At 41.8% G+C, this 13,396-nt stretch overlaps 1 protein-coding gene across 1 annotated transcript; it reads left to right on the forward strand.

Moving 5' to 3' along the window:
- Positions 1 to 772: 772 nt before the first annotated feature.
- Positions 773 to 13,008, forward strand: TMIGD1 (transmembrane and immunoglobulin domain containing 1). The gene is made up of 6 exons (XM_035027337.1): positions 773 to 854; positions 2,892 to 3,170; positions 6,130 to 6,405; positions 10,943 to 11,046; positions 12,068 to 12,108; positions 12,856 to 13,008. The coding sequence occupies exons 1-6, from the start codon at positions 773 to 775 to the stop codon at positions 12,857 to 12,859; spliced, it is 786 nt and encodes a 261-aa protein (XP_034883228.1). The 3' UTR covers positions 12,860 to 13,008.
- Positions 13,009 to 13,396: the final 388 nt, after the last annotated feature.

Genomic DNA, 13,396 nt, shown 5'->3' on the forward strand with positions numbered 1-13,396 from the left:
TACTGTATTCATGTGGTACTCTTGAAAGGAGGTGATACATACATGTTTTTTCCAGATAAAATGGAAAGAATCTAGGGAGAGGGATAGCAGCAGCAAAAGCATAGAAGGAAGAAAAAGGAGGACTTTATTATCCATTATTTTTCATCTATACTGGGTTAAGCAGAATGTGTATTCCAAGGGGGAGGGTGGTGGTGGGATGGGGGGAAAGCAGAGAGATTAACATGATTTCAGACCAGAGACCATGTTGCAGTTGAGTCTCTTCTAGGGTATGAACCGTTTGAGTCTGTGGAATTTGGAACAGTCTCAAAAACTCTCTTTAGCAGAGAGCAACTTTTACAAAAATTGCCCAGGAGAGGCTTTCAAAATCAGAATTATTGCAGCTCAGTAGAGACTGTCTGTGAATGAAGCAAGTTTCTTCTCTCTTTCTGTTAAAATGACATTCTATCAATTTCTCCAGGGAAGACTGGCTCCACTTTCCCCAGGGCTGCCTTATAGCTTCCCTATATCTTATAGCCTATTTCCTTGTGGTTTTCTTTTTCTTGCCTTAAAAAAAAAAATCCTTAATACTAAAAGTACTTTGAACTCAATAATCAGAACAAGACTGTTTAATTAAAAACTAGGAAAAGTACTGTTACAGTTGGGATGACTCATCTGGGATTTTATTTTAAATGCATAATAGACAAGAGGACGGTTCATAAACTCAGTACAGACCAAAGTACAGAACCAACTACACCCTTTCTCCCCCAGCAGATCAGATGTAAATTTGTTAAAGATGGCGTGGAACATCAGTGGCCTAATGAGAATGTGCAGATTTCTTCTCTTAGTGATTTTGTTTCCGCCCTGTGAGGTGACAAGTAAGTTGATATTCCTTTGGTCTCTTTGTAAATAAACATTTCCGATTAAAACACGATCCGTGGGCATTGGGAAAATCCAAAATCCAAATCTCCAAATACACAGTTGGTATGGCTCAGAGTAGAGGAGTCAGACAACATGATAAGACATTAAATGGAAAAATATTTTTATGGTTCTGATATTATAAGACAGAGTAAATATTCTATTCTCTCCAGAGCACAGCCGGAGTTTTTCTACATTTTAATGCATTTCATTAGTAATGACATCCAAAATAAGCTCTTCTGTTTATGTGAGCATACCAGTTACAGGAAAATCTTGCCTGCATTTGTTCTCTCCCCCAACCTGGAAGTAGATCCCCTACCCCACAAACCCCAATTTTAAAAGTAATACATAGTCCTTGTAAAAAAACAAAATTAGTAAATATATAAAAGGATAAAGAAGGCGTGCCTGTGGGCTCAGTCAGTTGAGCGTCTGCCTCTTGATTTTGTGGGATCAGCCTGTGTCAGGCTCAGGCTCATCGGGAAGTCTGCTCAGGATTCCCTCTCTCCCTCTCTCTCTGCCCTTCCCTACCCTGCTCACGTGTGAGCGTCTTCTCTCTCTCTCTCCCTCTGTTCCCCCTCCCAAAATAAATAAAATATTTAATAAAAAAAAAGAATAAAGAAAACTAAATTCCATCATCCAGAGATAACCACTCAACAACATTTTGTTATATGTTCTTCCAGATTTCTAAAAAAATACTAGGCAGCAATCACATTGTTTTCACCAGTAGTTAATGCATTTTTTAAAATTTTTTTAAAGATTTTATTTATTTATTTGACAGAGAGACACAGCGAGAGAGGGAACACAAGCAGGGGGAGTGGGAGAGGGAGAAGCAGACTCCCCGCTGAGCAGGGAGCCCCACACAGGACTTGATCCCAGGATCCTGAGATCATGACCTGAGCCGAAGGCAGACGCTTAATGACTGAGCCACCTAGGCGCCCCTAGTTTATGCATTTTAAAGGAAAAGTTCATATGTTTACAGACTATATTAACAAATGTTATGTCGGGGGCAAGTCTGTGGCAGCTAAAGGCAATTTTAGCTTCTGTTACTTGCTTCTGAACCAGGGAAGTAAGAACTGAAATTCAGGTATGTTACAGTGAATGGATTTCTGAAAATCAGAGATGAAGACCAACTGCTATATATTCTAATCATCTACTCTACAACAACTCATCTATGCTACAAACCACAGCTGTTTAAACATCAATTATTGTTCAAACATCAGAAATGCAAGACCAAATTTTCCACAATCCCATCACCTAATCAGAAATCTTTTCAAATCAGCTTTTGTCCATACTCAATTGCATATTCAATTTTTATATACTTACAGTAATTACTAGAGATGTAATTTACATTCTGCCTATTCACCTAATGTGTCTTAAGTATTTTTTAATTTTGCTATTGTCCTTTTTCGTTTGTATTTCCCCAATTCCACCCCCTTCCTTTGCTACTTTCAACCCCTTGAAGTAAACAGTTTAAGTCTGGAAAGCACTTCTCTATTTTTTTCTCTATTTTTTATCAACCCTATTCAGTGTACACACTGAGATTTTCCCCAAGACTTTTCCTCTTAAATGCATGTGTGCGTGCATGTGTGTGTGCGTGTGTGTGTTTGTGTGTAAATGGGGTAATTCTGTGCGTAGTAGTTCTCAAACTTCACTACACATTAGAATCGCCTGAAGGCTTTTTGCAAATGCAATGCCCAGATTGCACTCATATCAATTAATCAGAATGTCTGGGGGTGGGAGCAAGCATCAGTGTTTTTAAAGATCCCCAGGTGAGTCCAATGTGTAGCAAAATCTGGTAACCATCATTTTAACATTTTGCTTCTTTTAGTTACATTATGGAACTTTTCCCTTGTAAAATCATATAGATCAATATGACTATTTTTAATTATTACAGAGTAGTTCATTGCACTTGTGTAATGTGATTTGTTTAACCTATCTCCTGATTATACCATTTAGATCATTCACTTTAGGTTAATAGTTTCTTCCTGCCCTCCCAGGTTCTGTTTTAACTGTGAATGATAGAACTGAGAACTATATTCTGGACACTTGGCTTGGCTCCCAAGAATCTCTGAAATGTGCTGTTCAAAACCACACCAGGGAGGAAGAACTTCTCTGGTACCGAGAAGAGGGGACAGTGGACTTGAAATCTGGAAACAAAATCAACTCCAGCTCTGTCTGTGTCTCTTCCATCAGTGAAAATGACAACGGAGTCACCTTTACCTGCAAGCTGCAGAGCGACCAGTCGGTGTCCGTCTCGGTGGTGCTGAATGTCATTTGTGAGTGAGGGGGAAGAAACTGCTAGTCTGTGTTGTCTGCACCATATTAACTGGTACTTGAAACCTGGGACTAAAGAGTGTGTGCATTTTCACATTTGCTTGGTGTTGCCTCATTGCCCTATTTATGCTCCCACAACAATGCACGAGGGTGCCTATTTCCTTACACCCTCATGCGCACTGAGTATCCTCAAACTCTAAGAATTTGCCGGCCTGATGTGGAATTTTATTTTCATTTTCTAAATTAAGAATGAGGGTGTCCACCCTTTCATAAATGTATTGGCTGTTCATGTTTCTTTTCTGCGAAATGCCTGCTCATGTCCTTTACCCATTTCTCTATTGGGTTATTTGCCTTTTTAAAATTGGTTTGGCTAGGGGTGCCTGGGTGGCTCAGTTGGTTAAGTGACTGACTCTTGATTTTGGCTCAGGTCATGATCTCAGGGTTGTGAGATTGAACCCCACCCCCACCCCAACGAGCCCTGTGGAGTTCTGTGATGGGTCTGGAGCCTGCTTAAGATTCTCTCTCTCCCTCTCCCTCTGGCCCTACACCCACACACACACTCTCTCTCTAAAAGAAGAAGAAGAAGAAGAGAAGGAAGGAAGGAAGGAAGGAAGGAAGAAAAGAATGCCCATCAAGTAAAATGATTAAAAAGTCCTATATTACATGGTATCACTCTAAAACAATGAGCTAGATCTCTGTGGTTCAATGTGGATATATCTCTCAAAAACATGCAAGCTATTGAGAGAATAGAGTCTTTTATATAAGCCTCTTAAAACAATACAATGTATTTCCTATTGGTACATTATATGTATATAAAAAACTGGTTTTTTTAAAAAAAGATCTGCAAGGATTTACATCAAACTCATAGCAGTGAGCATCTTTGGGGAGCCGGGAAGTGAACAAGATGGAGTCAAAGAGGATCTTAACTTTACCCGAAATGTACTAATTTTTGCAAAAGGGAATATTTATGTATAGCTGACAGGCTTCACAGCTTCACAATTAACTTTAAATAGTTAAATAAAAAGTAACAACTAATAGGACATGTCCACAAGCCCTATGGTATATATGGTAATTATGTTATCTATTCTCGCAGCTTCCTACATATCTGAATACCATATAACATCCTCGTTGGATATGGATACAGAATTTCAAGCTCATTCCAAAGAGCAACAAAATGTCACTTTTCTGAGTTATTAATAGCACAGCCTACTCAGGGTCTAATTATTCAGTGTGCAGATTATACAAGCTCCTTTTTTCCTCTTCTCCACCTCTATCTCTTTCCTACTGCCCACTTTTCAAGCACTTTATTACACTTCTGCACCTTGACCTTAAAACGCAAGGGGCATGGAGAAGAAAAAGAGTCAGCTCAGCCATTTCTCCTCCTACATGTTGGAAAGCCCAGGTGGGGGTGAGTTGGAATTATTTGGTGAAGATAAATGTGTTCAAGTATCTATGTCTCTACGACTGCCCTTATCAGGGAGGGAGTAAGGACTTGCTCACACAGAGGGATGAGGGAGACTCAGAAGGTCATACCTTCCATCGATGTCAGAGTTGCCATGATTGGAACACCTTCTGGGAGGAGGACATTATTTCTAGAGGATCAGTGAGGAAATGCAAGTAGATATGGCCAGGGCAAATGTGGTTCGGTAACATGCAAAAATAGAGGATGTAAGGACACCTCAAAACCACCATGGCCGCCACCACCACAATGATAGTAACTAGCACCGTGGTAAATGCTATACAGGCGTTATCTTATTTAATGTCTACAGCAGGGAAAGGTATCATCCCACTTTTTAGATGAGGAAATTGAGCGGTTACTTAGCAGTTAAGTAACTTTCTCAAGGTCACAGTAAGTGGTGTAGATGGAATTAGGGACAGCTGCAATTCCTGCTTTCTTCCTATTATACTGTTTTCTCCAACATATTAGTGCAGATTGGTTTTAGAGAGCAAAGACTCAAGGCTTATGCTCTTATGTAGTGTTATAAATCTTCTACTTGATACAGATGCATTATTTTATTTATTCTTAAAATTTTTTAAAAAGATTTTATTTATTTGACAGAAAGAGAGAGCCCAAGCAGGGGGAGCGGCAGGCAGAGGGAGAAGCAGACTCCCCGCCGAGCAGGGAGCCCGATGTGGGGCTCGATCCCAAGACCCTGGGATCACGACCTGAGCCGAAGGCAGACGCTTAACTGACTGAGCCACCCAGGCACCCCGACTCATTATTATTTATTATTTTTAATTATTTCTTTTTTCATATAGTTGCTTCTGATTTCTCTTTTTAAGATTTTATTTATTTATTTATTTATTTATTTATTTATTTATTTATGTATTTATTTAAGAGAGAGAGAGTACAAGCAGGGGGAGAGGCAGAGGGAGAGGGAGAAGCAGACTCCCCACTGCATAAGGAGCCCCATGTGGGACTCAATCCCAGGACCCTGCAATCATGACCTGAGCCAAAGGTAGACACTTAACCAACTGAGCCACCCAGGTGCCCCCCATTATTTTTTTAAAGATTTATTTATTTGAGAGAGAGAGAGTGCTCATACCTGCAAGTGGGGGAGGGGCAGAGGGAGAGAATCTTCAAGCAGAAGCTCCTCCCTGAGTGTAGAGCCAGATGTGGGGTTTGATCCCACGACCCATGAGATCACGACCTGAGCCGAAACCAAGAGTCGGTCACTTAAATGACTGATCCACCCAGGCGCCCCAGATTCGTTATTATATACGTTTGTTTCACGGTTCATCTTCTCTACCACATAGAAGTTCTATGAGGTTTAGAACTGGATATATGTTATTTACCATTGGATCCCTGAGTCCTAGTCCAGTGCTTGGCATAGTAGATACTCAATAAATTTTTGTCAAATGAATGGATGACTACATGAGATAGACTGAAGGAAGATCTTGAACGTTGACAGTAAACTACTGCTTATCAGCTAATTCAACCTAAATGCTTGAGTCTTGCAGTCCCCCCTATTCTAAGTGGAGATGACTTCCAAGCAGTTGAGGAAGGCAGTGATGTGAAGTTGGTTTGCAGTGTGAAATCCAACCCCCAGGCTCAAATGATGTGGTACAGAAACAGCAACATCCTGAATTTAGAGAAAACTTACCAAGTCCATCAGACAAGTGAGTCTCTTCAACTGTCAATCACCAAAGTCAAGAAATCTGACAATGGAACCTACAGCTGTGTTGCCAATTCATCTCTGCAAGTGGAGACCAAGGACTTTCATCTCATCGTCAAAGGTAACTCTCTTCTTAAGTAATAGTAAGCAAAAGGTCAGAATAGGTTTTCCTAAATATTTCTGTGGCAACAAATGATGATGACAGTTATGATTAGTGGCTATGATTTTCTTTGGAGAGTCATCCCTATCCAAGGAATTTCAATTCTTCCATTTAGGATCCCATTCCATATAAAAACAAAACAAAACAAAACAAAAAAAAAAACACCGCTTTTTGGGCAAAGGTCCTTTTTAGAACCAAGGGGTAGAAGACAATTCCGGGTGGCTTTTAGGGAGGAGTACCTTTCATGAATCCTCTTGGGCAACAAGGTTCATAGGAGCTGGACTTCTGAGTTTACAGCCCTAATGACAAACAGAAAAAGAAGTCAGAAACACAGAGAGAAAGAAAGATAGATAAGAAAATGAGTCTCTTAAATCATTCCTAACTCTGAAATTGTAATCTATAGGCTAAGCAGTAGTGAGAGAGGGGGTAGATGGTGCAAAAGGTCTTTCTCTTGGCTTCATGCTCCACCTACCCAGATTTTTCATCCCTGCAGTAAATAACAGGGAACAAACGAAGTTCCAAGTGTTCTTCCCTCATACTTCTCATTCATACAAGAAGAGAATGGGGACCTGAGCAGAGAAAGCAAGGAAGACAGTAGAAAGAAATGAGGTCAGGGAATGAATGGAATGCAGACCAATATTTCCACACCTCCACTTACCACGGGTGATTGTGGCAAAAACTGACCTTGAGGTGAGCAGCACAAAAAAAAATTTTTAAGAACACAACTGTGATACCTGGAATAGGAATGATCTTGGTAGCAGGATAAAGAAAGCCACCATCTAAGCACGGCAGAAAAGACCTGTAGAGGATGTTGAGTCTTGAGGGCTTCTGTAGACAATGCCCAAGCCCTGGAAATTTTTGGATGTTGAAGCAGGACAGTATGAGATGGAAATTGGCAGCAATCATACCTGTCAATCATTCTTTGCTGCTATTAACTGAATCCAAGTTCAAAAATAACTTCCTTTCTGATAACAGATTCCGAAAGTTTGGTTAACATAGTTTTCTTAGATGACATCTCTTTAATTTGAAACAACCATTTATTAAGACCCTTAATTGTCGGGCGCCTGGGTGGCTCAGTTGGTTAAGCGACTGCCTTCGGCTCAGGTCATGATCCCGGGGTCCTGGGATCGAGTCCCGCATCGGGCTCCCCGCTCCGCGGGAAGCCTGCTTCTCCCTCTCCCACTCCCCCTGCTTGTGTTCCTGCTCTCGCTGTCTCTGTCTCTGTCAAATAAAAATAAATAAAATCTTAAAAAAAAAAAAGACCCTTAATTGTCAATCTTAGCTGCTGAATATACAGGAAAAACATACTAAAAAAATCTTTGAAGTTTGCTTTCATGTTAAAACTGCATTTATGAAGTTGAGAGACATATCAGATCATGTCATCTGCAAACTTGGGCAAGCTAAGTTAATGTTCTGGTTGGAAAGCCTTAGTTTGGGTACATTTTAATAAGTCCCTTCTCTTTCTAATTGGATAATGTGGATCCGTTGAAATAAAATTTAAGTTTTCTGAAAAAAAAAAAAGAAAGAAAGAAAAAGAGAAAGGCAAGATACCTGGGGTAGCAGATGCAGAAAATGCTCATGCACACATTACCTGGTCCGAGGCCAATATTCTAAGAACAGCCAAACAAGCTGAGGCTCCTATTTCTTGTTAGAACATTATTCACTTCATCATTTGCTTCCCTGTGCCCACACATTGCCTTTCTTGCTAGTTCCTGGGAAGCCAGGAAGCCCTGCCAGAAGTGTTGGATGATGTGACCACAGGGCTTATTTCCTCCCCCTCGAGGAGAGGTCTGGGATACCAACCCAGTTGAAGGTCCATTACTGTGATTACTGGCGTGTTCAGTAACTTGTCCTACAGAGCAGTGACGGTATGCCCAGGGGCTGCTTGCTTTCTTTTTATTTTATTTTATTTTATTTATTTGACAGAGAGAGATAGTGAGAGCAGGAACACAAGCAGGGGGAGTGGGAGAGGGAGAAGCAGACTCCCCGCCGAGCAGGGAGCCCGATGTGAGACTTGATCCTGGGACTCCGAAGGCAGACGCTTAATGACTGAGCCACCCAGGCGCCCGGGGCTGCTTGCTTTCAAAACCAAACCCACAAATAACCCAAGTACTCATGGGATCTAGAAGTGGTGGAGGAGGCACCCTATCGAAGCCGTGCCTATTCACCTCCTCTCCGAAGCATGGGACCTCCAGCCACACCATTCCAATCGGCTGTGAAAATTATGCGCAGAGATTAGGGAATTATATCATCCCTGTTGGTTAAGAAGGAATCACGAGTGCTCTGTGCCAGAAAAAAGACAAAATAAAACATACAACTCGTGTGGCAAGCAGAATGCTAGCTTGGCAACTTGGCTTTTAGGTGGCCGGGATCCTGTTTTGGGTGGAGCTCTTCCAAACCAGCTTGTTTTTCTGATTTCTTCCTGCTCTGTTATTTCCTTGGCTGTGGGCTGCCTTCACAGCATTAAGTGCTCTGCTGCTGGTGCTCAGGCTAAATATGTTTGCCGTGAGCCTCTCCCGGCTTCACCCCTCAGCAGGGTAGTTTCTAAATGAGGCCATGCAAAGCTAGAAGTGAAAGCGTGGATCTTGAGCACACAAGAGTGTAGCCTGTGTGTTGGGATTATCTTGCCTAATAAATACGGAGGGGAAAAAATAACCAAGTCTGGTTACAAATAAGAGAGTAAAATAGGACAGCAGGAGAGATGCAGCACACTTTTTATTTCCTATAAATTCCTTAAATATTATCTTATCCAAGATTGGAGCCCTGCCCCTTTTCTAGGCTGAATTCAGGGGCTTAGACTGGGTCATTTAAATGTCTTTGTTGATCTTAATTAAGCACTCTTACTTTTGAAAGTTTCATCCCGGGCGCCTGGGTGGTTCATTTGGTTAAGCGACTGCCTTCGGCTCAGGTCATGATCCCAGAGTCCTGGGATCGAGTCCCGCATCGGGCTCCCTGCTCGGCGGGGAGTCTGCTTCTCCCTCTGCCTCTGCCTCTCTCTCTCTGTCTCTCATGAATAAACAAATAAAATGTTTTTTAAAAAAGTTTCATCCCATATCATATCAAACATTAAAATGAAGCACATTGGGCGCCTGGGTGGCTCAGTTGGTTAAGCGACTGCCTTCGGCTCAGGTCATGATCCTGGAGTCCCTGGATCGAGTCCCACATCGGGCTCCCTGCTCGGCAGGGAGTCTGCTTCTCCCTCTGACCCTCCCCCCTCTCATGTGCTTGCTCTCTCTCTCAAATAAATAAATAAAATCTTTAAAAAAAAATAAAATAAAATAAAATAAAATGAAGCACATTAAGTATACTTCTTTGCTGTAAAAATTTTGAAAGGATGTTTGTAACTTGCATACATTTTGGACTTTATTATAAATAAGTTATTAATTTGGTTCTTAAAGTTTAAATATTATTATTATTATGTAACAGTTGGGTTACAGTTGACACAAAGTTACATTTTATAGATGTTTGAACATTTATTAATTTTGCCACTTTATTTTCATATTTTGGAACCTATATATATATTTTTAAAGATTTTATTTATTTATTTGAGAGAAAGAGAGACACAGCAAGAGAGGGAACACAAGCAGGGGGAGTGGGAGTGGGAGAACCAGGCTCCCCACAGAGCAGGGAGCCCGATGCGGGGCTCGATCCCAGGGCCCTGAGATCATGACCTGAGCCGAAGGCAGACGCTTAAAACGACTGAGCCACCCAGGCACCCCTGCTGATCTCTTTCTAGCCCAAATTAGAAGTAGACCTTGTTCTTCCATGTCATTTAGAAAGGTATGAACATCTTTGCCAAGGTTGGGAAGGCTGGTGCTTTGTCCTGCTTCCCTAGGGGGACCATGCAGCCACCTTGTATAATGTCTTGTCACCTGCTTGGGGCACTATCACAGTGCTACTCCTCGGGCCAGAGGCCTCTCTCCCCTTAGTCCAGCAGGCTCTTCCACTTTTCTCTTCTTTTTTTTTTTTTTTTAAGATTTTATTTTTAAGCAGTCTCTATACCCAACATGGGGCTCAAACTCACAACCCTGAGATCGAGAGTTGCATGCTCTTCCGATTGAGCCAGCCACACACCCCTAATTTTTCTCTTCTTGCCTTTAAGTCCTTCCTCTTTTTTCTCCCTTGGAGATACCTCCGAATATCTTTGGGGCTTTTCAAAGTGCAGAAAAAAAAACATTGATTTCAGCCTATTTCTGCTTTCTGTGTGGCAAAAATTTTGGATGAAGAAAGCACAAAATGGTCTGACTACCTGCTTTGGGAGAGTTATTCATATTACAATAAATTATCCTTCCACAAAGGAATGGATCCAAAGCCTATCTCTGCTAGTTACTCGTTCTGTGACTTTGGATCAGTGGTTCCTCACCTGTAAAATGAGGGAATAATTCCTACCTTCTTGGGTTGTTTGGAGGCTTTAATTAAGAGAATGATCTAGTAGAAGTATATAAACGAGACTCGTATAAATGTCAGCTCTTGCTCCTTGTGTTTGCATTTCCAACAGATAGAACTGTGGCTCTACCAATAGAACCCATTATTGCTGCATGTGTTGTGGTCTTTCTGACGCTGTGCTTTGGCCTGATTGCTAGAAGAAAAAGAATAATGAAGGTATCTAAGTATTCTAAGCTATTTAGGTAAAAAGTCACCTAAATACAGGCAGAGAACTGGCTGTCTAAGTGACTCTGGAGTTGGGAACCACACTTGGACACTCTGGTCTCTCTAAAGATCTAAAATGGAAGTTGCTCAAAGAAATAAAGATCATACAAATACTATGAGTACCCCTTTAACAAAGACTGGGAAGGCATCGGGACAAAACCTGGGTGAAAATAGCTGTGGTGTTAGGAGTAGGGGATTGGGGGCTGATTTTTCTTCCTTTTAAATTGCCCTTTATTGTTGCTATGGTACCTTCGGGACAATAAATAAATATACAGAGAAACATCTGCTATGGGTTCAGAGATCTGCATGAAAAAAAAGTGGCCCTTGCTGCTCACCTTGTGAGTACAGCCCCAGGCCCTGGTAGCCGTGGGCTGGAGTTTGAACTGCTGAATGGCTCGCCTTGGTGGTTAGCTTGGTGCAGAGTGTATGTGCCTCTGTTGATGCCATGCATTTGGCTTCACCGGTTATTCCAGTGCCAAAGGGAGGCAAATGTGGCAGGAAGCCTCTAAGAAAAGGCCAGTATGGTCTAGGCTTGTTAGTTATGCAGCAAGAGGCATCTTCTTGAAACATATGGTACCTGGGGATGATTCAGGGCAACAACGTCTCCCAAGAAGAAATTCACCCACCCCCTGGTGCCAACCCAAAGCAAATTTTTGCCTGGGGAAAAAAAAGGAAGAAAGAAAGAAAAGGAAAGTAAAAAGAAATATTCAACTACCTAAGAATCCTGGAAGCATTTTGATTTAAGAATTACATCTCTGTAGGTTCAATAGAAATAATTAATATGGCCAAAGACAGATACCAGCGCAGAAGTGTCTGTATTTCCAGCCACCTCTGTATCGATGAGTATTTTTCTCGGTAGGAGATTAACAGACATTTGGGTTTCCTATCCCTTGAGCCACATTGGTGCATTCAAAATGTTTATCTACAGCCTTAGAAAAGCAGGCAAACTCATTGCCCTTGTGTTTGCTTTTAGCTGTGCAGAAAGGATGAAGATCCTCAAAGAGACACAGCTTTGTAAGTACTCCGGGCTGGGGCCAGTGATTTCCCAGAAGCAGATGGGTAGCTGTGGTGTGTGTCATACTGGGCAAACTCCTCCTGAGGTGGGAGGTGCTGGGAGGTGAAGAGGTTCAGACAAGAATGGAGGGTGGTGGAGAATCTGCCTCCACTTTAGAGGAAGACAGGTGAGGCTAGGTTGGAAGTTTGCCTAGGACTGAGGATACTACCGTTGGTTTTTTTTTTTTAAGGTTTTATTTACTTATTTGTCAGAGAGAGAGAGAGTGCGCACAAGCAGGGGGGAGTGGCAGGCAGAGGGAGAAGGAGACTCCCTGCGGAGCAAGGACCCTGGGATCATGACCTGAGCCAAAGGCAGACGCTCAACTGACTGAACCACCCAGGCGTCCCACTATCGTTGGTCTTAAGCCTGCTCTCCACTTAGGAAGTTTTGGGCTAAATGCTAAATTGCCTGCATTGTATTGCCACATTCGTAAATGGCTGAGAGGGCTTACCCCGGGGGGTGGGGTGGGGTGGGGAGCCACGTTGCCTTCTCCTTTCTCCTTCACAATGGGGTCTGTAGCCCCAGCCCTCATTCTGAACACTGCCTTCTCTGTGGAGCTTCCTTTAGTCTGTTGGCTCCAGCCTCAGAGAAGTAAGCAGTGGGTAAAAAGAGCAAAGGTGTTCTTTCCAAGAGCGTGAATTTTGTTTTGATTTTTTTTTTCTTATTGCCATGATCGTCATTATAATTGATTTCTTGGTTCATTTCAGATGAGCAAGCAGAGATGCCACCTCACACACCAAGAGTTTTGCATCAGGACTTCCTTGATTTATGTAGTCCCATCTGTATTTATTGCTATTATTAAATTCACTCCTGTCAAGTTGTCAGAGGTTATGAAGAAGTGTTTCATTAAGCACTGAACAGTAGTTGTTATGACTAATTTGATATCCCTGCAGAACATTTTTATGGAGAACACTATTAAGAAGGAAAAGTAAGATTCTGTTAAGTCTTCTCCTTGAAGGGTATGTTAATTAATGGAGATTTGCTCCAAAAAGGTTGGTCACCGTTCACCATTGAGTCCTTTTCTAGGTAGGAGATGAACAGATATTTGGGTTTCACGAATCAGTGCCATACCAAAATGAAAAGGGGAGCTGAACCTAGAGTGATCAATTTCTAAGTTGCCAAGGAAGCACATAAATAATGTCAATTATCATCCATATTCACTGTTGTCTCATAAAAGAAGTGTTTTTGGACTAAAAAAAGGACGGATATAATCTCAGAATATAAGGCATTCCTTTCAACGGAATAAAT

Source organism: Mirounga leonina, unplaced genomic scaffold (assembly GCF_011800145.1).
Source record: "Mirounga leonina isolate KUSES-001 unplaced genomic scaffold, KU_Mleo_1.0 Mir_200, whole genome shotgun sequence".
Classification (NCBI taxonomy): Eukaryota; Metazoa; Chordata; class Mammalia; order Carnivora; family Phocidae; genus Mirounga; species Mirounga leonina.

Bases quoted from the DNA above. Each gene is read 5' to 3' on its own strand.
- TMIGD1 (XM_035027337.1), top strand. From the start codon at position 773: ATGGCGTGGAACATCAGTGGCCTAATGAGAATGTGCAGATTTCTTCTC. The intron at 855-2,891 runs GTAAGTTGATAT...CTGCCCTCCCAG, and splicing joins TCCGCCCTGTGAGGTGACAA to GTTCTGTTTTAACTGTGAAT. The intron at 6,406-10,942 runs GTAACTCTCTTC...CATTTCCAACAG, and splicing joins CTTTCATCTCATCGTCAAAG to ATAGAACTGTGGCTCTACCA.